This window comes from Erpetoichthys calabaricus, chromosome 8, assembly GCF_900747795.2.
Source record: "Erpetoichthys calabaricus chromosome 8, fErpCal1.3, whole genome shotgun sequence".
NCBI classification, from domain to species: domain Eukaryota; kingdom Metazoa; phylum Chordata; class Cladistia; order Polypteriformes; family Polypteridae; genus Erpetoichthys; species Erpetoichthys calabaricus.
In genome coordinates this window covers 23,644,737-23,672,241 of record NC_041401.2, presented here as the reverse complement: position 1 = coordinate 23,672,241, position 27,505 = coordinate 23,644,737, and the positions used below count along the sequence as shown (strand labels likewise).

At 41.1% G+C, this 27,505-nt stretch overlaps 1 protein-coding gene across 2 annotated transcripts in view; it reads left to right on the top strand.

The window, feature by feature from the left end:
* The first annotated feature begins 26,861 nt into the window (after positions 1-26,861).
* Positions 26,862-27,505, top strand: part of cers6 (ceramide synthase 6) — a 215,348-nt gene continuing 214,704 nt past the window's right edge. For both annotated transcript variants that reach the window (XM_028806361.2, XM_028806360.2), the window contains exon 1: positions 26,862-27,248. In XM_028806361.2, the coding sequence (XP_028662194.1) occupies positions 27,079-27,248 (170 nt within the window). In that variant the 5' untranslated portion in view covers positions 26,862-27,078. The remainder of the gene's footprint in view (positions 27,249-27,505) is intronic.

Sequence of the window (27,505 nt, the reverse complement as noted above, 5' to 3'; positions counted from 1 at the left end):
CACTTACTGTAAAACTTCAGTAAAAACAAATTTTTGAATTAATTTTTTGTCAATATCGCATTGAATATTGATTCTGTGTTTGGACTTTCATCGTGACAATGCAACATATAACTGACCGTGACTGAATTTTGTTTCTTTCTCTCTATTAAATAAAACAACTTCTTTGAATGTTTGGCTCTGAGATTTGTTAATTGTCTTTGCAAAAGCTATTCTAACAGGAAACTGTTAACGTTTTAATACGAATGGCATATCAAGATTTCTTTTGTTGTCTGTTGTTGTCTACCAGCAAAACCAAAGAGCTAGTGGTGGATTTTAGGAGGCCCAGGCCCATCATGGACCCCATGATTATCAGAGGTGACTGTGTACAGAGGGTACAGACCTATAAATACCTGGGAGTGCAGCTGGATGATAAACTGGACTGGACTGCCAATACTGATGCTCTGTGCAAGAGAGGACAGAGCTGACTATACTTTCTTAGAAGGCTGGCGTCCTTCAACATCTGCAATAAGATGCTGCAGATGTTCTGTCAGACGGTTGTGGCGAGCGCCCTCTTCTACACTGGTGTGCTGGGGAGGCAGCATAAAGAAGAGGGATGCCTCACGCCTGGACAAACTGGTGAGGAAGGCAGGCTCTATTGTAGGCACGGAGATGGACAGTTTGACATCTGTGGTGGAGTGACGGGCGCTGAGTAGGCTCCTGTCAATCATGGAGAATCCACTGCATCCACTGAACAGTGTCATCTCCAGACAGAGGAGCAGCTTCAGCGACAGACTGCTGTCAATGTCTTGCTCCACTGACAGACTGAGGAGATCGTTCCTCCCCCACACTATGAGACTCTTCAGTTCCACAGGGGGTAAATATTAACACAATACAAGGTTATTGACTGTTATACCTGCCTGGCACTCTTCACCTTGCATTTTTTAACTTGCACTGCATTTTTATCACTCTTTAATTAATATTGTTTTTATCAGTATGCTGCTGCTGGAGTATGTGAATTTCCCCTTGGGGATTAATAAAGTATCTATCTATCTATCTATCTATCTAATGTTATTCATGGAAGATGTACTACAGTACCTTTCTTGGATACATCCTTCTTTCTACAGTAATTTGTGCGGTGGAAGACCATACAGTGTTAACGGTTGTAGATATTCTTCGGGATATTGTAAGTTGATATTTTCATCTTCCTCACGATCACCACCAACTGTTTCAGCATAGTCTATTGGTTACATGGCAGATTGGTTAAATGCGTATCAATCAACATTTTTGGCGTTAATTCGTTTGACTTCATCGTTTCTCAGTGGTAGGATTGCCCGTGGACTCATTTTTTCTGTTGATAACCCTTCGTGATGAAATTCTTCAATAAGATTTGGACATAATACATCTTCTTTAATTGGGAACTTAAAGTGAGGAAAGCGTTAAAATTTAAAAGAGCTGAGAGAGCAGGAACTGTGTCTGTCAAAAACATTCACAGGAATGAGAGGTGAGAGTACTGTGTGTGTGGTTGAATATGATTGAGAGGAGGGCGGGACTTGAAAAAATTTCATGGTCAAAGTCTTGTCTCGTCCCAGGACTTTTTTATATAATAGAGAGATTTGATTCTCAGAATGTTAACAATAACACATTCCTAACATAAGCATGTGGGGGATCTTTTTAGATCTTTTTTGTTTCAAGGTCAGCAATTACAAAAATTATGTTATTTTTTGATTTTTTAGTATGGATCTAGCCCTTTGTGGACCTCAATCAGAGGGTGAAAAATGATAAATTTCAAAACAATGAAGAATACTTAAACATTAAACATTTAAGCTTAAGCACATATTTTACCCACCGCTCTAAATATTTGAGACATACAATCCTATAAACAGTGCAAATTGTAGTTATGTACTTAGATCAAGGTTTTTATTTAGTCATGTTTACACAAAGAAAACATGAAATTTGCCCTCTCAGTTGCATCCAGTAACAGACTGAATTAAATATTAAACAGGGACAAGACAGGTTAAAACTTACACAGAGATTCTAAAAAGTTTTCATAACTTGAAAACAGTTTCTTTGCTAACTAATTCTACTGTGTGTGGGAATATGGGTCCCTGCCAACCCCTGAACCCGCAGACAACACGTTCTGACACCAGGTAAAAGTCCCAATATTAAATTTATTATAATAATAATGTGCACGAAGCACCTCCACTATACACAATAATTAGCAATAAATCAATACAATAATCAATCTCAATCCTCCAGTCCACTCAGCAGCTCTGTTACACACCCTCCCAACTCCGGCTCAGTCTGCTGGGGTTTCCCATAGTCCTTTTATATTCCTTGACCTGGAAGTGCTTCTGTCCCTCAATCCATGTGATTTCACAGCACTTCCGGGTCAGATGAAAACTTCTTCTTTTCTTCAGCCCAGAAGTACTTCATTCATTCCGTCTCCGTGATTAGGGAGTACTTCCGGGCTATAATAAAAACCATTGTTCCTCCCTGCAGCGTCCCCTGGCAGGCCCCATGGTATCCAGCAGGGGTGTGCAGTAAAACTCCATTGTCCATGATGCCCTGCTGGAATTCGGGGCACCTCCATGTTGCAGAGAGGACTCCATCTAGCGGTGTGGGGGTATTGGCCGGGATAAACTACCGGCCATATATCACAGGTGTCATTTCCAAAAATGGTTATATGATACATATGAGAAACTCTACATTTCTGAAACCTTTTTATTACTTCTGATATTCCTTATTATCACCACTATGCGACTCTTCAATTCCACCCAGGTGGGTAAACATTAACATTATACAAAGTTATTGTCTGTTATACAGTACCTGCATTTTTATCACTCTTTAATATTGTTCTTTATCAGTATGCTGCTGTTGGAGTATGTGAATTTTCTCTTGGGATTAATAAAGTATCTATCTATCTATCTATCTATCTATCTATCTATCTATCTATCTATCTATCTATCTATCTATCTATCTATCTATTAAAAGGTAAATTTGATATTTTTCAAAGTCAAAGTTATTTCTTCACAAACATACTATATGTGCATTTGCCATGGCTAAAGTTAATTGCTTTCTATAAATGTAAAGAAATATTTTGTCCGCTCCAGCGCTTTACATTGTAGTCTATGGGACATGGAGGAAAAGCTTAAAAACTTGCCAAATATGTCTGTTTTTCAAGTCAAGGCAGTTGCTGAGTATTGATCCATGTGTTGAGACTACACACACATTGTAAAATAGTTTATATATGTCATTGTTGAACAAAAAAGAACACCATATTTAACAGATTCAGCCATTTTAAAAGAAACCCAACTGTGAGCAATAGCTCAGCACTTAGTCTTCCTGCGTAAAAACCTTTCCTCCCAACAGACCAAATCACAGTAAACGTTTCATGTCACGTGGTTTAGTTTTCTTTTGATGTACTTTTGTACTTGTGTGAGAATTTGAACAAGAGAATAGAAAAAAAACATGTCTTTGTCATTAGAAAAATAGTACCCATGCATCTATAACCTGAAAGGCACAGATCAATATTCAACAGCTGTATTCACTTGAAAAATTATCGTATTTGGTATATTGTGAGGGTTTTAGTCTTTGCCCCATACCCTCCATAGTAAAGCAACATAGGGAATAAAATATTTTAAAACAATTATAAAAAGTGCTGAACTTTAGAACACAGTTTCACATGGCAAATGCATATAATACCACATTTGTGAAGTAATAATTGACTTGAAAAATACGGAGCCTTTCTTTTAAGAAGATGTATGACACTTGAAAAAAGGAATTTCTGGAGCGATTTGTGTGGGTGTTTAAAGAGACTGTCCTCCCTGATTTACTGAAGTTAAAGTCTGCATGTAATGCATATCTGTCTTCATTTGAGATGAATTCCAGTCTTTTAACATTGCCCACTGATTCACAGTTCACAAATCATCTACATCAGCTCTAATAATTTTAGCTGCATGTTTAGTAATTTTCTTAAACTTTGTGTGTTCATAAAAATTACTTATCAATGCCTTGAAATTACTTACGTTTTTTGCTTCTTTTAAGCCATTGTCCCTTTTTTAGGCCCAAGCAGGCCCTAAAGCCTGACTTTTGAGTCAAGGTCTAGCTACCTGTGGCAAAGCCTATTTTGAGGCAGACTAGTGAGGTCTTGGTATGACCTTTGTGTGCATTTTGTGGCCTGTAGCCCCTTTCAGCCATTTTGCGCTGTAGATTAATAACATGGATGATCAAGTAAGGAGACCTATGAGGAAACTACACAAAGGAAAAGGGGTGGCACAAGGTGGAGTCAGTTCTTGAGTATTCTAGATCTCTGCTGACTATCTTTGTGCTGTCCTCCTGTCACTAAACCTCCAGAATGTGCCACTGCTGTGGAACACGTCCTGCATTTTCACAGATCCAAATAAGGAAGGCGCCTCTTCACCTAATGACTACAATCAGTAGACAGCTTATGTCCCTCAAGAAGACTGTCAAGTGGTTGGTTCTGGACTATATTAGTCATCTTATGAAAGACCACTTGGACCCACTACCTTTTTCCTATTGGGCGAAGATTGGAGTGGAACATTCAATTATTTGTCCACTCTACAAGACTTGTTCCCATCTGGACAAAGCTGGCAGCACTGTGAGAACTGTGTTTTTAGATCTCTCCAGGGCCTCCAGTACCATCCAGCCACCCCTTTATGGAGTAAGCTCAGGAATACATGGGCAGATGTGCTTGTGGTGTCCTGGTTAATGCACTATCTGCTGGGCAGACCATAGTTTGTCAGGCTCAAGGACTGTGTGAGAAATATTGGACCTCATGGAACAGTCCTGTCCTGTCACCTTTTTTCTTCAATCTGTACACCTCAGAATATAGGTCATGTCACTTGCAAGGTGTTGTAAGACAGATAATAGGAGTCAGGTATTGTTTCTTGATGCAATGAGATTTGTCTGCAACTCAGCATCAGCAAAACCAAGGAATGGCTTATTGACTTTCGCCGAACTAGAAATCCTCTATACCCGGTTAGTATTCAGGAAGTAGATATGTAGTCGGTGCTCTGTCACAAGTACTTGCAGATCCACGTCAATAACAGGCTGAACTAGCTTGGTAACACAGAGGAACTACAGTTAGGTCCATAAATATTCAGACAGAGACAACTTTTTTCTAATTTTGGTTCTGTACATTACCACAATGAATTTTAAATGAAACTACTCCAATGCAGTTGAAGTGCAGACTTTCAGCTTTAATTCAGTGGGGTGAACAAAATGATTGCATAAAAATGTGAGGCAACTAAAGCATTTTTTTAACACAATCCCTTCATTTCAGGGGCTCAAAAGTAATTGGACAATTGACTCAAAGGCTATTTCATGGGCAGGTGTGGGCAAGTCCTTCGTTATGTCATTATCAATTAAGCAGATAAAAGGCCTGGAGTTGATTTGAGGTGTGGTGCTTGCATGTGGAAGATTTTGCTGTGAACAGACACCATGCGGTCAAAGGAGCTCTCCATGCAGGTGAAAGAAGCCATCCTTAAGCTGCGAAATCAGAAAAAAACCCATCCGAGAAATTGCTACAATATTACGAGTGGCAAAATCTACAGTTTGGTACATCCTGAGAAAGAAAGCAAGCACTGGTGAACTCAGCAACGCAAAAAGACCTGGACATCCATGGAAGACAACAGTGGTGGACGATCGCAGAATCATTTCCATGGTGAAGAGAAACCCCTTCACAACAGCCATCCAAGTGAACAACACTCTCCAGGGAGTAGCCGTATCGATATCCAAGTCTACCATAAAGAGAAGACTGCATGAAAGTAAATACAGAGGGTGCACTGCAAGGTGCAAGCCACCCATAAGCCTCAAGAATAGAAAGGTTAGATTGGACTTTGCTAAAGAACATCTAAAAAAGCCAGCACCGTTCTGGAAAAACATTCTTTGGACAGATGAAACCAAGATCAACCTCTACCAGAATGATGGCAAGAAAAAAGTATGGAGAAGGCGTGGAACAGCTCATTATCCAAAGCATACCACGTCATCTGTAAAACACGGTGGAGGCAGTGTGATGGCTTGGGCGTGCATGGCTGCCAGTGGCACTGGGACACTAGTGTTTATTGATGATGTGACACAGGACAGAAGCAGCCGAATGAATTCTGAGGTGTTCAGAGACATACTGTCTGCTCAAATCCAGCTAAATGCAGTCAAATTGATTGGGTGGCATTTCATGATACAGATGGACAATGACCCAAAACATACAGCCAAAGCAACCCAGGAGTTTATTAAAGCAAAGAAGTAGAAAATTCTTGAATGGCCAAGTCAGTCACCTGATCTTAACCCAATTAAGCATGCATTTCACTTGTTGAAAACTAAACTTTGCACAGAAAGACCCACAAACAAACAGCAATGGAAAGCCGCTGCAGTAAAGGCCTGACAGAGCATTAAAAAGGAGGAAACCCAACATCTGGTGATGTCCATGAGTTTAAGACTTCAGGCTGTCATTGCCAGCAAAGGGCTTTCAACCAAGTATTAGAAATTAACATTTTATTTCCAGTTATTTAATTTATCCAATTACTTTTGAGCCCCTGAAATGAAGGGATTGTGTTCAAAAAGTGCTTTAGTTGCCTCACATTTTTATGCAATCGTTTTGTTCACCCCACTGAATTAAAGCTGAAAGTCTGCACTTCAACTGCATCTGAGTTGTTTCATTTAAAATTCATTGTGGTAATGTACAGAACCAAAATTAGAAAAAAGTGGTCTCTGTCCAAATATTTATGGACCTAACTGTATAAGAAAAGGCAGAAGAGACTTGTTTATTCTTAGGAGGCTCTATTCCTTTAATATGTATTGAGACATCCTTTACAAGTTATATGCCTCTGTGATATCCATAATTTTGCCAGTTGAAGGCAGTAGTGGCTCGCTCATGTGACTGCAAGTCATGCAGTCTGACATCCCTAGTGACCCCAGTCTGTGACTTGCCCTAGCTAAATCATACAGGTCTGATTTTTTTCTAAAGTCTTTAGGAGCCATTAATGAGCGCTAACCAGGAAGTGCAGTTCATATAATGCAGGAATATGTATGAAGAATGTGTAGTCAATCAAAAGTCTCTCCTCAGTAAAAGACCACTTAGAGTTTGGAAAAAAGCACCTAAAGGACACTCAGAATAAGAGTAACAAAGTTTTTTGATCTAATGAAACCAAGATTGAATTGTTTGGCCTCAATTCCAAGCATCGCATCTACAGAAAACTGGGCACCTCTCATCACCAGTGAAATACTATTCCACAAGTGAAGCGTGATGATGGCAGCATCATGCCTTTGGTTTTTTATACAGTTGAAGAGACTGGGAGACTATACAGCATTGAGGGAAAGCTGAATGGAGCAAAGTACGGAGATACCGTTAATGAAAACCTGTTCCAGAGTGTCTGGACTTCAGACTGGGCCAAAGGTTCACCTTCCAAAAGGATAACCACTCTAAGCACAAAGCAAATACAATGCAGTAGTGACTTGAACCCAATCAAACATCTCTAGAGAAACTGATGTTTTCCATATCATATATTAGTTTTAGTTATTTTTAACACATTTCCAAAAAATGTCTAAAATCCTGTTTTTGCTTTGTCATTCTGGGGTATTGAATGTTGTTTGAAGAGGGAGAACATGAATTTAAATGATTTAACACATGGCTGTAACATGTGTAAAAAGTGAAAGGGTCTGATTACTTCCTGAAGGTTCAGTATATTCTGCCAATAGAAGAAATGTGGCAGTTTTTTTAAAAAAAGGAACTGCGTGCTGAAGCATAGTCAAAGAAATGGGCAAAATCGCTACCCGGGTAGCTAACAAAGCTATAATCAAGATTAAATAACAATACATCCAGTACCAAAAAAACTAAATCACAACAGAAAGCATGCACAATAGAAGTTTGGTATGTATCCACAATCTTGGACAACCAAGAGGTGCAGAACTCTGGCCTTTATATAGTTTAGATGATAGCACAGCATAGCAATGTGGTTGCAAGCACAACCAAGTAGACTACAGCCATGAAAACCAAATCAAAATGCGAAAATAATTCAATCAGTAGAATAAAAAGCTGAAAGTTAAAATCCTGCAAATGATCGAATTTAATTCTGCTCTGGACAAAACCCATGTTTCAGAACAAAACACACAAAAAAAATAAAGCAAGGAACATATGAACAATTTCAAACATGGCTAGATAATAAAACTACAAAAGGTGAGTTTATTGTTAGTGGCTGAGGTCTTGGCTTTCCAGCCGCGTGCAGGTGCCTTGATTTGGACAAAAGGTCCAAAAGTGGGCAGAATAGTGATGTGCTAACTAACTAGTGCTAACTGATTTAGCATCCTGGATTTTAACTAGCACACCCAGTTTTCTGAGTACCGTATATACTCATGTATAACTCGGGTCTTGAAACCCAAAAAATCGATCATAAAATCAGACCCCGACTTATACGCCTTGTCAAAAATGTGACACTTAATTTTTTTTTTTTTTTACATCTTCTTGCCTCCTCCAATCACACAATTCCTCAGATGCATCGAATTTTGTTGCAGCAGCTCAGTTACCAATTTCTTTCGCTACTTCAACGACGTTTAATTTAAAACCAACTTCATATTTTCTTCTGATTGAACACTCAATCGTAGATAAGGGATGCTCTTACGATAAAGGTGTATGAGGGTGTGAGATACAAAAAACACAAATTAGTGCAAACTTGCTTCGGAATAGTTAGGGTATTACCATGTGGTCATGTAGGCACATTAGAGTGAGAGCGAGAGAGAGAGAGGTTAGGAGGACACGCTGATACAGCACATTGCCGTTCCCACATTGAAAAATAAGGCCGTGTGCTCCGTGGTTACTCTCTCAGGTGGGCATTAGCATATCGTAATCTCTTGGACCAATAGCGTGAGTTTTCCGCATTCGACTTATGCGACCGACATTATAAAATAACAGAAGTTATACAGTAAAATCAAGTCCCGACTTATCAGTAGGAGAACTCATCCATGAGTGTATACGGTATGTGTAGTTTACATGTTCTCTTCACATCTTTCTCCAGGTACTCTAGATTTCCTCCAGTATCCCAAAGATTTTGATATTTTAAACCTCTAAACCTGGCTCCATGTGAGTGTGGAACCTTATCTAGCTTTGGTTTCTTCCTTGTTCCCAGTGCCACTGGGATAGAATGGCACAGCCAGAAAATACTAATAATGGATTATCATTTAAGCTCTGTCAAGTCCAACATTCTTACACATTCATAGGTGCGGTGGACGCTAGAGGGAACTGTTGGTCCTCAAACTCAACAGACAGACACTGAGGACATAGGGTAAAAGCACCAAGAATTAATTTATTACTTTTAAACTCTTTCATAGTGCCTTCTAGCACCACAGCCACAAATAAACAGGCAATCAGCCACAATTATTCTTTCTTTTCTCTTTCCTTTTCTTCTCGTTCCTCCGCACCTCCCAGCAAGCGTTGTCCACCTCCTCCTGACTCAGGCTCGCTGGCTGGGTTTAAGGCGATCCTTTATATACTGTCCAAAACAAAAGTACTTCAGCTCTTCCGGCCACATGATCTGCCAGTATTTCTGGGTCAGGCAAATAATTTATGTCCCTGAGTTTATCTGCAACACCCCCTGACAGTACCACTATAAAGTAGGGAAGCTACCCTCTAACGTCTTGGAGGAGGCAGTGTCCTAAAAAGCTGCCTTTTGAAGTTGATGGCTGCTGTTAATTGATAACCAAGTAAGTGTTGTTAAGGCACAGAGGGTCTTGAGAACTTTGGAGTGAGTATACCCTTGGAGACTTAAAGGGGTAGAAGGCACTGAAGACAAATGTCACTTTGGTTTTCGTGTAGTGTACTGTCACATGTCCATCCATCCTCTTCCGCTTATCCGAGGTCGGGTCGCGGGGGCAGCAGCTTGAGCAGAGATGCCCACACTTCCCTCTCCCCGGCCACTTCTTCTAGCTCTTCCGGGAGAATCCCAAGGCGTTCCCAGGCCAGCCAAGAGACATAGTCCCTCCAGTGTGTCCTGGGTCTTCCCCGGGGCCTCCTCCCGGTTAGACATGCCCGTAACACCTCACCAGGGAGGCGTCCAGGAGGCATCCTGATCATATGTATCATACTGTCATATATGATCATACTGTCACATGTACAGAGTACATTTAAAGTCCTACTTACATTGCAAGTATTATATTGGTTGTGTCTTGTTTTTGCTTTACCTCTTTATTTTACATTCTTTTTTTAAATACAGTGTCACACACATGTGCTTAGGAAGCAGCCAACAAGTCCTAAGGTGAGTGTTATTTTGCAAGATGGATAATTGGTTACATGCACTGATGTCTCTCTCTCTTTGTCTACAGAAATAAAGAAGAAAAACCATGATACAGCTACCTTACTTCCACTGTCTCAAAACGGCCACCATCCCATACAATGAAACATCTGTGACATCACTTCCAGCTCTGCCATGATGGCGTAATTTCCGGCCACTTCCGATGACATCACTTCGGGCTCTGCCATGATGGTGTCACTTCTGGTCATTCTCGATGATGTTACCTCTGGCCATTCTCGATGACGTCTCTTCCGTTTTTGTTACTTCCTACCGCCATGTTTTTTCATTTGTCTTTATAAACACCATTTACCTGAATATCTGTATCGAATGTGATCAGTTTATGAATTATTTTGACGTTTTTTTTTTTCATCTTTGTCTGTCAGACAATATACGGGGTCATTCTCCAACTCTTTTTGAGTATTATTTTCTAGTTAATTCATTCCTCCACAACAGGAAACCAAAGACACTACTGTCTTTTCGCCAGATGAATGTTACTTTTTCAGTAATGTTAAATGTAATCAGTGCTGTTTTAATAAATCATGAAGAGAATTTACAGTGGCATGCAAATGTCTGGGTGCCTTTGCTTAAAATGTCTGTTACTGTGAATAGTTAAGTGAGAAAAAGATGAACTGATCACCAAAAGGCATAAAGTTAAAGATGACACATTTCTTTGCAGCATTTTATGCAAGATTAGTGTTTTCTTTTTGTTTTATACAATTGTATAGTGAAAAAAGTTTGGGCACCCCAAAATATTTCAGTTCTCAGATAACTTTTCCCAAGGTGGTCTCAGACCTTCATTACCCCGTTAGGCCTACGGCTTATTCATAGTCATCGTTAGGAAACCCCAGGTGATGCAAATTGCAAAGCTGTATAACTTCTCAGACTCCTCAACAGTCAGCAGCCATGGGCTCCTCTAAGAAGCTGCCTAACACTCTGAAAAATAAAATAACTGATACTCACAAAGCAGGAGAATGCTACAAGAAGGCAGCAACACGTTTTCAGGTAGCTGAAAACATTCCTCAGTTCCTCAGTTCCTAATGTTATTAAGAAATGGCAGTTAACAGGAATGGTGGAGGTCAAGTTAGAGTCTGGAAGACCAAGAAAACTTTCTGAAAGAAGTGTTCATTGGATGCTAGAAAGGCAAATAAACCTTCTGTTTAACTGCATAAGACCTTCAGGAAGATTTAGCAGACTCTGAAGTGGTGGAGCTCTGTTCTACTGTGCAGTGACACCTGAACAAATCTGACCTTCATGGTAGAGTCAGCAGAAGAAGACCTTATTGCATCCTAGCCACAAAATTTAGTTTGCAAATGAACATCTTAACAAGCCTGATGTATTTTGGAAAACAAGTTATGTGGACTGCTGAAATCAAAATAGAACTTTTGGGCCACACTGTGCAAAGGTATGTTTGGAGAAAAAAGGGATCCGATTACCCGAAAAAGAACACATCTCCAACTATTAACCATGGCGGTGGATCAATCAGGCAATGGGCTTGTGTTACAGCCAGTGGCCCAGGGAACATGTCAATGGTAGAGGGAAGAATGGATTCAAATAAATACCAGCAAATTCTGGAGACAAACAGCACATCATCTGCAAAAAAGTTGAAGTTTAAACTAGCATGGGTGCTACAACAAGATGATCCAAAACACACCTCAAAATCTACAATGGAGTATGGCAAGAGGCGCTCACTGATGGTTTTGCCATGATCCTCACAGTCCCCTGATCTAAACATCACTGAAAATCTGTGGATGGATCTCAAAAGAGCAGTGCATGTGAGACGGCCCAAGAAGTTTGCTGAATTATTTGACTTGCTCTTGAAGACTCAAACCCTTTAATTGTTTCTTTTTCTTTAATTAGCAGCCAAACAGATAGATAGATAGATAGATAGATAGATAGATAGATAGATAGATAGATAGATAGATAGATAGATAGATAGATAGATAGATAGATAGATAGATAGATCTTTATTGTCATTGTCACTTTTACAAAAGAACAACGAAATTGAAGGTACTGTCGACTCAGTGTCAGGCATAAGAGTTAAAAAAACAAGAAAAGGAATAGTAATAAAAGTACATTACAAATATATACAAATTACACTTGTCATATACAGTATACAAATTGCACTGGTTGACTTAAGGTCTATATTGCACATTTAGGCAATGATATGGAACAGGGGCGGCACGGTGGCACAGTGGGTAGTGCGGCTGCCTCGCAGTGAGGAGACCCAGATTTGCTTCCTGGGTCCATCCTGCGTGGAGTTTGCATGTTCTCCCCGTGTCTGTGTGGGTTTCCTCCGGGCGCTCCGGTTTCCTCCCACAGTCCAAAGACATGCAGTTTAGGTGCATTGGCGATTCTAAATTGTGTGTGTGTGTGCGTGCGTGCCCTGTGGTGGGCTGGCACCCTGCCCAGGGTTTGTTTCCTGCCTTGCACCCTGTGTTGGCTGGGATTGGCTCCAGCAGACCCCCGTGACCCTGTAGTTAGGATATAGCGAGTTCGATAATGGATGGATATGGAGCAGTTTTATTTGAAACGATAATGAGATACAAAATTAGTCAAAACATGACCAGCAAACTGTGTCCATCATATAATATCTGAAAATAAAGAAAGACAAAGGTCTCTGGAATGCTGATCTGCACAGGTCCACAAAACATTTTAACAGTGCTTTTAGAAAAGAGAAAATTAACAATTTCAGAAATGTATGCCATTGCACAATGAGAGCATGGAATTCAAGAACAGGGGGTTTAATTAGCAACAAGAATCAGCACCTAATTAAGCAACTGGTTGGAGTGAAATTGGTTGGAGTTTGAGGCCCTGACTTGTTCTGTTGGCTCACTCACTTCACATTTCATTTCTATTTAAGGAAAGAAATGAAGCAATTAGAGGAACAAATCTTAAACAAACAAGACAATTAAAACGAATTCATCCATCCATCCATCCATCCATTATCCAACCCGCTGAATCCAAACACAGGGTCACGGGGGTCTGCTGGAGCCAATCCCAGCCAACACAGGGCACAAGGCAGGAACCAAATGAATTCAAAAGAAGTTAATTAGCAGCACAAAACAGGTCACTCATTAAAAAAAAGGTTAGAATGAAAACCTGCAGGCACTGCAGCCCTCCAGTACCAGAGTTGGGGACCCCTGTTCTAAGACCTGCTTTTAGTACCTTGCAAATTGTTGCCTCTTGTAATTTCCTCCAAGCCCAGCAGATGGCAGACAAAATTCACATATTCTCAATTTCAAGCGCTCCTGGTTCAGGTTTTGAAAGTAAGACTAGGATTCCACCACTGGTTTTAATGGACATTCTTCACTTAATATTAAACTCAAGTTAGAGACTACATTTCCAAAGCTATCGTATTCTACAGTTGAAACAAAATGAAATTTGAGTAAGTTTTATAAATTCTTATAAATTAAGTACCTTGTTATTTTTTTTCCAGAAAGGTTTGCAAAATTAAAAATCAAACACTGTGATCTCTCCTTTTTATAAATATTTAAACTTTCAATTCAGTACTTTGTAGAACTCCCTTTGGCAGCAAGTTTTATTTGGATAAGTATATGCAAGCTTTTCATGCCTGAAATTGAGCAGTTTATCACATTCTTCCTGGCCGGACAGATCCTCTCAAGGTCTATTCGATTGGATGGGAAGCGTCTGTAAGCTGTCACCTTCAGGTCTCTCCACAGATGTTCTATGGGGTTTAAGTCTGGGCTTCGGCTGAGCCACTCAAGTACAGTTAGACTTGTCCTAAAGCCACTCCAGTGTTCTCTTGGTTGTGTACTTCAGGTTTTTACATTGGGGTAGTGTAAACACGTGAAGGTCGAGTTCTCCATTCTGGGGCATATAGCGAGGACATGAAGCAGCGAACACCATTCATACAGTGGAGGGCTTTACCCACTGGGGGACCTCAGTTGTTTTCACGTTTACTCATGGACTGGACATTTTCATGTAAAGGAACTGGCAACTTGAACTTGTTTCCATTATTTCTAAAGTGTGACTACCAGCTTGTAAAGGGTTACATCGTGGGGCAAGGGGGCTGTGAATTGTAAAAGTGTCCTCACTATTAATGCAAGTATTACCCCAATGACTAAATTGTATGAACTACTTTACAGTTTCTGTCCACATCATTGATTCCATTTGTAACTCTCATAAAGTAGTTGAACCTGCTGTAATAAAAATGTAATTCTTATATATAAAAGCTTCAAAGCACCATTATATTTTTTTTACAAGGAAAGGCACAATTACCAAATTACCAAGCTGACCCCCTCAGTCACCAACTCCATCTCACTCCATACAGTCCCTTCAGACGCTAGTACTCCCTGTGGACTCTTACGGGTTACTGGCTTGTAAGAAAAATGTTGATGGTTCAGTACAGCTGAGAAGCCCACTGCAGACCCTGGTGGCTAAGCCACTGGACTAAATGAAAATGCTGCCAGTTCAGTCTCCAGATCAGACCAGGCCTTAAATGAGTCATTTTACCCACAGTGCTCTCTGTCACCCTCTAGTGTTTAAATCACTATGTTTTAAGAAAAAAAAAAACAGTTCAGTCCCCACCACTGACTCCAAGCTTTACTTTCACTTCCAGGGCCCTACATGTACTCACTGTGGGCCAATAGCAGCTAAACTACTGTCTCACATGACATGTTTAATGGCCACCCTAGGTGAGATGTTTCTCCTGGCCAGCACTCACCGCAGCCCCCTAAAGCTCAAGCCACTGTCCTTTAGGAAAAACGATGGCAGTTCTGTCACCTGTAGACCTCACTGCAATCACTGCAGGTCTGAAACACTGCTATGGATGAAAAAAATGTTGGCAGTACAGTCACAGCATGGACTCATTCTGTTACCAATAAGTGAGTCATTTTACTTGCTGCCACTTTAGCTGTGAGAGGAAGAGAAAAGATTGCTCTTTACAAAAGTTAGGAAGCACCCTGGAATGATGTTTGGTATGAAAAAACACGATATGCATGTTTGAAATTAGCAGTTCAGTCTCCACCATTGCCACACTTTGCAGCCTTGCGCAAGCCATTTCACCTACCTATTGTCACATTATAAAATTTAAAAAGGTACTGTAATAGATAAATATATAGGTGCCATACAATAGATAGCTAGCTATGTAGACAGATATGAAAGGCACTATATGATACACTAATAAGAAATACACTATTACACAGATAGATAGATAGATAGATAGATAGATAGATAGATAGATAGATAGATAGATAGATAGATAGATAGATAGATAGATAGATAGATAGATAGATAGATAGATAGATAGATAGATAGATAGATAAGTAATTCACTATATAATAGATAGATAGATAGATAGATAGATAGATAGATAGATAGATAGATAGATAGATAGATAGATAGATAGATAGATAGATAGATAGATAGATAGATAGATAGATAGATAGATAGATAGATAGATAGATAGATAGATAGATAGATAGAAAAGTACAACACAACTGTTACTTCTCCCAAGGTTACTTTTTGCCTTGAGACTAATGTTATTTGGATAAGATTTAGCTTCTGAAACCAGATTTTGTAAAATGGGTGGCTGAATGGAAATCACAGCACAAAATTTAAAGCAACTAAAACAGACCTTACAAATACGTGAATGTACACAAACCTGGTGACTGATACAGTTTGGAATGATCTCTTTTCATTTTGAGATTAAAGAGTCTTTTTCTGTTGATCTGTGTAAAAAAAAAGTGATTCCACTGTGATACTGTGATGTTTTATACCATTAGGAAGTGAATCCTTCCACAGTGATGCATAGTACCTTTTATAGGCACTATATGATATAGAGTTAGGAAAGGCACTATAAAGTGGATAATGACAGAATACAAATAGTTAAACACTATATGATATGTAGAGACAAAAGGCATTACAGGATTCTAAAAAACAGATCATTTCCATTTCATTACTGGTGACAAACCTGTGAATAGATGGGTCCACAAATTATTAAGCCATGAATTGCAAGGGACAACCTATATACACTTATAATAGATAGATAGATAGATAGATAGATAGATAGATAGATAGATAGATAGATAGATAGATAGATAGATAGATAGATAGATAGATAGATAGATAGATAGATAGATAGATAGATAGATAGATAGATAGATAGATAGATAGATAGATAGATAGATAGATAGATAGATAGATAGATAGATAGATAGATAGATGCAAAAGGTGTTATATGACAGATAGGAAAAACACAATATCATTTTTAGATATAACAATAGATATGACACGGACCCCTGGCTGTCAAAGCTCAAAAGACCCCCCTTCACCTCATCTCACCTCACCTCACCTCACCACCCCACATGATTGTACTCACCTGCCATTAACATCACATATATAAATCATTAATCAGCTACATGAACTGAAGTTGTAAAACAATCCCAAACTTGACATTAGGCGAACTTCACTTCCCCTTTCTTTTTGCTTATTTGTGCATTTCAATGAAGATGAAACACTAAATGATGAATGTAACATGACACCTGCAGTATGTTATCACAGCTAACAAACATTTATTAAACACTTTTAAAAGGCCTGCTGTTTTGTGCAAAAAACATACTATATACCAGAGCATTTTGGATTTGGTTACTTGCTCGAAATAAACCAGCACACCATTTGATGTGGATTGGTGTGGTTTGGTGCGTCGTGTCTTCTGCAGTAGTTGTTCACCCTTACGTTGGTTTAATGGAATGTCACAGAATAGGACTGCACTGTCTTTAAAGTGAGTGTCAATAGTCTCAACTGCATATATGTGGCATCTTTAAGATGCTCGTTGAAATTGTCATTTTGGTTTACTTTTTAAATGTCAGGTATTATTTTCAACCAAAACACCGTCTTTTGTTTCTTTCTCTTTTAATTTTGTTTTCTTTTCGCTGCAACACTGGGCTCTTGTTTTGAATGGCCATCCATTTGGAGTTTTTTTCTTTTGTGTTATGATAACACATCAGATGTATGATCTCATAAAAGTGACCTATTAGACTGCAGCCCTGATTTTAACCAACCAGGACTCATATGTTTCTTTAATTTTTTTTAATTTGATTTATTAAAAAATAGCATTACATACAATCAAGTTGAACATATATAACAAATGACTTAAAGGGTTAAACTATAAAAAAAAATCAGAAAGTTTAAAAAAAACAGGAACTACCAAAAAAAAAACACAAACCCTGACAAAACACAACAAAACCGCCACCTGATTTTTAAAAAGATTTTTAATGAGATCTAATTGGAAAGGTTTAAAATTGTGAGGATTGAAGTGGCGGCACAGTTAGTGTAAACAGAGACTTTTCCTGTTATTAGATATTTTTTTCTTGCATACACTAAGGCCACTTTGCAGGCAGAGACCTGGGGTGTGCTTCTGAGTCACAGATAGACAGATGACATTTACTGATTGAGTCGATGCCTTTTTGCCGGGCAGCTTACAACATGTGAGTTACAGTTGGTTACGTTTCTTTTGTCTTTCCAATTAGAGTACAGGCAGGTCAAGTGACTTGCTCAGAGTCACACAGTGTCAGGAGTGGGGATTAAAAGTCCAAAGCCTTATCCACTGTGTCACCCTGCCTGTGGATGGATGGATGGATGTGAACAGAAAAGGTGGAATATAAGACTTTGCATGTTAACCCAGCCACAGGGGATGCACAAACCAGTGTGTTCCTTCGTGCCGGTCCCAAGCCCAGATAAATGGGGAGGGTTACGTCAGGAAGGGCATTAAAATTTTGCCAAATCAATATGCGGACAACAATACAAATTTCCATACCAGATCGGTCAAGCCCTGGGGTAACAATGACCGCCACCAGTATTGTTAGCCAACAAGGTCCAGGGGAAATTGGGCTACTGTTGGCCGAAGAAGAAGAAGGAGAAGGAGAGGGGGGAGACGTGTCCGGAGGCAGGAGTTGAGTAGAAAGGTAAAGAGAGTGGAACTGAGGGTAGGAACTTTGAATGTTGGCAGTATGACTGGTCAGGGGAGAGAGTTAGCAGATATGATGGAGAGAAGGAAGGTTGATATATTGTGCATGCAAGAGACTAAATGGAAGGGGAGGAAGGGGAATAAGGCCAGGTGGATCGGAGGTGGATTCAAATTGTTCTATCATGGTGTGGATGGGAGAAGAAATGGGGTAGGGGTTATTCTGAAGGAACAGTATGTCAAGAGTGTTTTGGAGGTGAAAAGAGTGTCAGACAGAGTAATGATTATGAAGCTGGAAATTGGAGGTGTGATGATGAATGTTGTTAGTGCATATGCACCACAAGTTAGGTATGCAGTGGGTGAGAAAGAAGATTTTTGGAGTGAGTTGGATGAAGTGATGAACAGTGTACCCAAGGGAAAGAAAGTGGTGATTGAAACGGATTTTAATGGGCCACTGAGCTGACCCTCTAATGTCCTCATTCCTAATCCTGTCCATCCTTGTCACACCCAATGCAAATCTTACCATCTTTAACTCTGCCACCTCCAGCTCTGTCTCCTGCTTTCTGGTCAGTGCCACCGTCTCCAGCCCATATAACACAGCTGGTCTCTCTACTGTCCTGTAGACTTTCCTTTACAGTCTTGTTGATATTTGTTACTCCTGACACTCTTCTCCACCCATTCCACCCTGCCTGCACTCTCTCTCCCTCACTTCTCTTCCACAATCCCCGTTACTCTGTACTGTTGATTCCAAGTATTTAAACTCATCCACCTTCGCCAACTCTACTCCTTGCATCCTCACCATTCCACTGACCTCCCCCTCCTTTACACACGTGTATTCTGTCTTGTTCCTTCTGACTTTTATTCCTCTCCTCTCTAGAGCATATCTCCACCTCTCCAGGGTCTCATCAACCTGCTCCCTACTCTCGTTACAGATCACAATATCATCAGCAAACATTATAGTCCACGGGGACTCCTGTCTAATCTCATCTGTCAACCTGTCCATCACCATTGCAACTAAGAAAGGGCTCAGAGTCGATCCCTGATGTAATCCCACCTCCACGCTGAATGCATCCGTCACTCCTACTGCAGACCTCACCACTGTCACACTTCCCTCGTACATATCCTGTACAACTCTTATGTACTTCTCTGCCACTCCCGACTTCCTCATACAATACCACAGCTCCTCTCGAGGCACCCTGTCAGATGCTTTCTCCAGATCCACAAAGACGCAATGCAACTCCTTCTGGCCTCCTCTAAACTTCTTCATCAACATCCTCAGAGCAAACATTGCATCTGTGGCGCTCTTTCTTGGCATGAAACCATACTGCTGCTCACTAATCATCACCTCACTTCTTAACCTAGCTTCCACTACTCTTTCCCATAACTTCACGCTGTGGCTCATCAATTTTATCCCCCTATAGTTATTACAGTCCTGTACATCCCCTTTATTCTTAAATATCAGCACCAGTACATCAGTCACCATTAAACGTGCTATATAGAACATAAGAACATATGAAATTTGACAAACGAGAGGAGACTGTTCAGTCCATCAGATTAATTTGTTTAGCTAACAGAGAAGCTGTTTCAATACCTCAAATACTTCTATAAGGTTTTCAAGGTTTCTTCTTCAACTGCAAGAGTTGGTAGTTTGTTCCAGGATATAAATGCAAATTTGGGAAAGGGTTATAGAGAAAGGGCTTAGGGAAGAGACTATCATAGGGGAGAAACAGTTTGGTTTAATGCCATCAAGAAAACAACTGATTCAGTCTTTGCATTGTGACAGCTGATAGAGAAGCATTGAGATAAATAGAAAGGACTTCATATGGTGGTTATTGATTTGGAGAAGTCTTATGATGGAGTGCCATGTCAAGAGGTCTGGTGGTGCATGTGAGAGAAAGGAGGACCAGAGAGGTGTGTGAGGATTGTCCAGGATATGTATGAGTGAGTGTTGAGGTATCAAGACAAGATCTCATTTAGAGGAGGTCTGCGCCAGGGGTCTTCTTGAAGTCCTTATGTCTTTGATCTGTTTATGGATGTGTTCATTCATGGGATAAAAGACCAATCCCCCTGTTACAGACTTTGGGCTGATGACATTGTGTTGTGTAGCGCCAGAAAGATGAAGTAGAGAGAGAGTTTGATGAATGGAGAATGGCTTTGGAAGACAGAGACTGGAAGATAAATAGGAAGAAGAAGGCAGAATATGGGAGGTTTAATGATGAGCAGGATTTAGAAGTTAGCCTGCAGGGAGAGAGCAATTGAAAAGAGTGGATAAGTTTAAATATCTAAGTTCAATGGAAGCCCAAGAATGAGAATTAGATGCAGAGATGATCCATGGAGTGCAATTTGGATGGAACAACCGGAAGAAGGTATTAGAAGTATTGTGTGATCAAAGAATTAAAGTGAAGGTTAAAGGTGAGGTTTTAAGACAGTGGTAAGACCAACACTGGTGTCTGGAGCTGATATATGGCCTGTGAAGGGAGCACAGGAGAAGAAATTAGATGTGGCAGGAATGAGAAGGTTGAGATGAATGTGTGGACTTACAATAAAGGACAGAATAAGAAATGAGACAATCAGAGGTACAACAAAAGTGGAAGAGATATCTAAGAAAGTGCAATAAATTAGATTGAAGTATTATGGACCTGTGGTGAGGAGAGACAAGGAATATGTGGGCAAAAGTGACAGGAGTGGAAGTAGAGGGGAAGAGAAAGTGAGGGAGGACAAAGTGGAGGTGGATGAATAAAGTAAAAGAAGATCTGAAGGAAAAGGCCTTGACTGGGGTGGAGGTGCACGACTGAGCTGTATGAAGTACACTGACCCCACACAGAAGTGGGAAAAGAAGAAGACAGGATATAAATCTTTGAGCTATTATGTACCTTGACTAACCACCCAGAGCAATTAGATAAGATTTTGGAATCTTTCTGGAGGGGTCTGTGTAAAAACATGAGACTGGACTTGAGTATCCTGGTTAATTTATTTAGAAAAAGAGTAGATGGCACTGAAGCCCCTTTTTGCTGTCTGTCTGGTGAATCTATGTGGGTGCTACGTGTCTGACCTCATAAGGACTGTAGTCTGCAGTCTCACTCTGTTGAGCTTGGAGCCTCAACCCAAGTAGGTGAAGCTGACTTATGCCTTGGAGGAGTCCCATCCTTTGGACTGCACATTTATGTAACTTGGTTTACTCAACAGTCCTCACTCTTCTAATCAATAATATTTTAGAATAAGAAGAAATAATTATTTCCTCATTTCTTTTCCTTCTCCGTTTACCTTTTTTTGCCCTATTAAACTCAATAATTTAGACATGTTTACAAGCCTTAAATTTTACTCCTTTGGCCATGCTCTCCTTCTCAGGGGTGGGTTTTGATTTGTTTTCAATCCTATTTTTTGTAAGAAATTGATCTATATGCACTGAATGATTACAATAAAATTAATATAAAAAAAAGAACAGTCCTCACTCTTTGAGTCAGAAAACCTTCCCACAACCCTAATGTTAACCACAATGTAATAAGGCGTATTACGTAACTCCACCTTATTGTGGCTCCAGGGTTGAGGGTCTGGGCTCCTGACTGAGTGTGTCAGATACAAGTGTTCAAAATGTTGCCCAGAATTATTGTGCAAAGTGTAATTCAACAGACTTCAAGTTAATCATTAGATTTCTGTACCTGAAGTGTCTGCTATAAAGGTACCACCTGATGACCACGCCTCCTCTAGCGATGATTCACCAATCAACAGACAGTACTCACTGGAACCTGCCCTCTCAACTTTGACAGGTGAAAGTGACGGTTTTCTTTTCATTGTGTATTTCATGTTGTGTGATGTCATTGAAATAAATAAACAACTGAAAATATTAAATACACACTTAAAGAAATAAGCAACAGAATATATTTCGTGAATTCAATTTGTTGTACAGGTGATGTTATACCTGCTTAGCATTGCATGATACAAGGTCAGCTGCAGGATCATCAGCTGGTGCCACTGATACAGGGAGGATCACTCGAAAGAGGCCTCGAATATTTTGTAATAACTCTCTCTAGGACGAAAGAATCTGAACGTAACAATGTGCAATGTGCTCCTCGGTATATGGAGCTTCAAACAAGCCGGGATGCCCCTGCGTCGGAGTGATGAGGTAGGTGTTGGACAGCCATTGTGATGTTTAACCTCTGTTTGCATCTTCTGGGTGTGTACCGCCCGTACCCCTTCACTCAATCACTCGATTTCTCATCAGGATGGTGCTGTACAGTACTGAGCAGCATGTCTTCATGGTGCAAACCTAATGGGTCGCCAATTCGTTTAAGTGATGTCAAAATTAACTGGATGATTGTGAGTTAACAGAAGGTCACTTCCAGCAAGATGGAGCAACGTGTCACACATCGGCAAGGAGAATGGCAGAAACTGAGTCCTTCTTCGGCAACAGGGTTATTTCAAAGTGGCTTTGGCCACCACAGTCGCCGGATCTGACACCACCAGACTTCTTCCTTTGGGGTGTGCTTATGGTCAAAGGAAAAGTCTATCGGAACAACCCTCACACTGTGGAAGATTTGAAGGCAAACATCCAACGTGAAATTGCTGCTATTCCCCCCGAGACGCTTACCGATACATTCAGGAACATGGAGCATCGTGTCGAAATGTGTCTGGCAGAAAACGGAAACCACTTCCAGCATCGTATGTAATGCAATTGATTACACATATACAGCATAATTTTTTGGTTCAGATCGCTTCATCCTAACGGGAGTTACAACAGAATATTCAGGGTATCTTTTGAGTGAATCTTGTATTTCGCCCCATACCCCTCCCAGTGGGTGGGGAGGGGCAGTGGCCAAATGGGGACGTTGCCCCCCCCACTCCCTACAGCTGACCTTACTGAAGTGTTGATCCCCACAGCCACAACGAGTAGCTAGCCTTCTCCACCTCCTCTGCCAGCTCTTTAATGGCTCTCTGTAAGTTGGCACCAGTCATACCTGTAGCCCGTAGGAGCCAGATTACTGATTTACCCACAAAGTCCCTGCGTCTGACCTCTACTGGGTAGATGGAAGTCACCCAGCCTGCCTCTTTGCACTCTGCTGCCAACTCAGAGTACTTGAGCACTTGTACTCATGTGCTACTGGTAGCCTCTCATCCCAGGGGATGGTAAGTTCAATGATGAGGACCTTCCTGGCAGCTGTAGACCACATTACGACGTCTGGTCTTAGTGATGTTTGACTGATTTCTGATTGAAAAAACAGCTGCTTATCCAAGTTCACCCTCAACTCCCATGCTCTATCCCATGGGATGCCCTTCCTGTTCTATAGGCTTGAAGACATAGATGACTTGATCTTCATCCTCGCCCATGCGGTCAGGTCATCACGGTGTCTGAGGAGCCTTGTTGTGCAAGGGGCAGTCTGGAGGGTACTTGTGATGACATCCATGTAACTCCTCAGAGGAGGAAGTCAGTTGCCGGGTGGTAATTTCATGCCTCTCACTACTTGTCGAGCTCCAATGACAATTACTTCGAAGGCAGCCACAAACAGCATTGGAGAAATGGCGAATCCCATCGCGATGCCAACTTCCAATTGTTGCCTTCCAGTCATAAAACTCCTTTGAGCAAAGCACATGTGAAAGTTGCTAAAATATTTGGCAATGATGATAGTAATACTTCTTGGCACATGGAAACATTCCGGAGGAAATTCAATCAGCTTGTGCGGCACAGATCCATACATAATTTCCAAATCAAGCCACACCACGTGCAGGTGACCCCTCTCTCATTCAGCATGCTGTGTCTATTCCCAAATTGCCAAAGAGTGGTCAATGCATCCCTGAAATCCAGGAATTCCAGCTTTCTGGCTGCTTATTTCAATTCAGTCATTGGCCTTAAGGAAGCTGGACATCCATCTTGCAAGCACTAAAAAATAAAATCTCACTCTCTGTGTTCAACAAAATGATGCTTCTGAACTGGCTGATGGCAGAACAATTTTAAATTTTGGGAATGATGACACACATGGCCTGCTGTCACCCCAATGATATGAACTAGATCAGGGGTGGGCAGCGTCGGTCCTGGAGGGCCACAGTGGGTGCAGGTTTTTGTTCCAACCCAGTTTCTTAATGAGAAGTCAATTATTGCTGATGAAGCACTTATGGCTCCATTTTAGTGGTCTTACTTGTTAAGGTTCCCCACCCTTACTTGCTTATTTCAGCCTTAAACAGCTGCATTCACTGTTTTTTAATGGCTTCTTATTAGCCACAAGATACAAATGACAAAGGTGTCAGCAGTTCTCCATCTCACTTGTTTCCATTTACACCTGTGGGGATTCATCCAGCACTATTTGGTTTAATAAAACAGAGAAAAATTTGACAGACTGACATTTATACATTTTAGCCTTCAAATCATTTAGATCAGGGGTCTCCAACCCCCGGTCCGCAGCTCACTACCAGGCCGCATCTGTCTGACAGAACTGCTGGTAACGGCGACTCGCTCAGATTTTTCAGAACGCTTGCCGGGCGGGGCTTTGAGAGAGGAGAGAGGCCGAGGTGAGAGAGTATTACAACAAAGTATTTTTATGGTCCCGACAGTTTCCCCATATGACACGAGTCTATAGAAATCACGTTACTACGAAGTACATTCAACAGATGCTTTCATTACAACGAAGTGAGCTTGAAATGCTTGAACGAATCATCCACAGAGCAGTTAGATCTGTGGTCGCAGCTCAGATGTGCACGTTTGCACAACGACCCCCAAACACAAACATTGTAAAAAAATCACTTTCTTCGAACTTTCCTCGTACTGTTTTTTTTTTTTTTTTGCTGTTTTTGTTGTCTGTGGTTTTCATTGCTTCCTTTTGCTTATTGCTTGTCAACATTTGAAAAACATCCATTGGAATTTAACTCATTGTCACCCTCCTATAGAAATGGCAGACACGAAAAAAAGATTGCAGTGTTAATGTTTGTGATGTGCAATCTGTTGGATTGGCAAATGTAAAGCATATGTCTTTGTTATATGCAAAAAAAGAAGAAAAATCTCAGATTGCAAACATATGCGAACTGCTTAATAACTTTAATAATAACAGAAATGTTATGTAAATTGGGGCAGCACGGTGGTGCAGTGGGTAGTGCTGCTGCCTCGCAGTTGGGAGATCTGGGGACCTGGGTTCGATTCCCGGGTCCTCCCTGCGTGGAGTTTGCATGTTCTCCCCGTGTCTGCGTGGGTTTCCTCTGGGCGCTCCGGTTTCCTCCCACAGTCCAAAGACATGCAGGTTAGGTGGATTGGCGATTCTAAATTGGCCCTAGTGTGTGCTTGGTGTGTGGGTGTGGGTGTGTTTGTGTGTGTCATGGGGGTCTGCTGGAGCCAATCCCAGCCAACACAGGGCGCAAGGCAGGAAACAAATCCCGGGCAGGGTGCCAGCCCACCGCAGGACTAACAATCCATACAATTAAATAAGGTCTGAGAGGTCTTGGCAAGGATTGGTTTCTAATTAAGCAATCGGGTTGGAATGAAAACCTGCAGCCACTGCGGCCCTCCACGACTGACATTGCCCACCCCTGGACTGGATCTTCCATGCAGTCCTCATCAGCTTCCACAAGCTCTTCAACATGGCGCGACAGACAGTTCATCTCACCTTATAAGAGAGCCCATTTAGGCCTGGCGCTGAGGCTGAGCTGGTCTTTTTAATAACCTCTCTCATTTCACAAGGCTTTGGTGGCGATGTGTCAGATTCAATACTTGGAGGAGGTGGGCGTGGCACGTAACCTGTGTAGCACATTTGGTTGTTTATAGGCCAGCATTTTATTTTGGTTTTATGTATTGACAAATTTCGCAGTGCTGTTATTTTTCTGCATTTTATTTTTCCCCCCATACACTCCAGCTTCACAAGATCAGACAATATTGCCGACTCCTCGCAACCTTAAACTGGATCAGCGAATTTTAAAATAAATGGACGGATGAGTGCATGGATCATTTTCCAACTGGCCCGTTTGTATTTAGCGCTGCGCTGTGAGGATATGTCTGCCATCGGCGCGCTTAACGTTAACGAACATTAGCCGTTACTATCACTCATTACTTCTTGGGTAATGACTTTTATAAAGCTGCTGGATGGCTGATAAACACTGATATCGGCCGATCAACACATAAAGTGAGCAGATCGATTTCGCGTGTCTGTAAACATATACGAGAACTGATACAAGCGTATTGAAACTTTGCACTCATCCATTCTTCAAATTTCCAGAAATACGCTGGTGTAACGAATATGATGGCACGTGTCCATTCATTCAAATGGCAAAATCGGTTGCGTTGCACGTCTTCTTCCTTGTGCTTTACCCAACAGAAATTCAAGCTGTCGAGAAAAGTCAGAAACGAACATTTTGTAAATCTTAAAACGGGAGTTTAAAATAAATGTGCCCACTTGAGACCAGTTTTCTCCATAGATGTCGTACACCGATTACCAAGCGAGTGTCTATTCCACTGACATCACGTTGTTCCTATGGGTACACCTTTGTTGATGACCACGTGTGACATTTTACAGAACCAATCGCAGTCGTGGCAATAGATGGCGTCCGACAACGCTTACTTCCCCATAGCTTTAGACTGAGTAAGAGAGCGTGTGAGCGAGAGAGAGAGAGAGAGAGAGAGAGAGAGAGAGAGAGAGAGGGGGTGGAGGAGAAGGAGAAGGAGGAGGAGGAGGAGGAGGAATCAACGGGCGGTGCTGAATCTGCTCACATCACACACAGCCAGACCTGCTCGAAGCAGCCGTCAGGCACCATTTCTGTAAAATCGTAAGCGCTGATGAAATAACGAAACGATCAGCTGTACAACTTGCAAGTTTTGTACACAGGAACAGGCACACAGACACACATTCACCCAAAACAAAGAACACGCACACACACTCACGCGCACCAAAAAAAAGAAGCAAAATGGCTGGTATTTTAGCCTGGTTTTGGAATGAGAGATTCTGGCTCCCACATAATGTAACCTGGGCAGATCTCAAAAACACTGAAGAGGCAACCTTCCCACAAGCCGAAGATCTTTATTTGGCGTTCCCATTGGCAGTCTGCATTTTCATGATCCGCCTGGTTTTCGAAAGGTATGTGTTGCAGGGCTCCTTTGACATTTTCTTTTCAAATGTCTCTGTGCAGCAGAGCGATCGAAACGTGGTGCCTGTTTCTTGTGCCTTGCAATCTTGTATTCAATGTGGTAGTGCAAAATGCCCTGTATCCAAATAATGCAGTACGGGGGCACAAGAGGCGTGCCAACACGCTGACTGGTCGAGTGTGGGGGGGGTTGGGGGGTGGGTTATTTAGTTGGGTTTTTACAGCAAATCGTATCATCGCATTGCGAAAT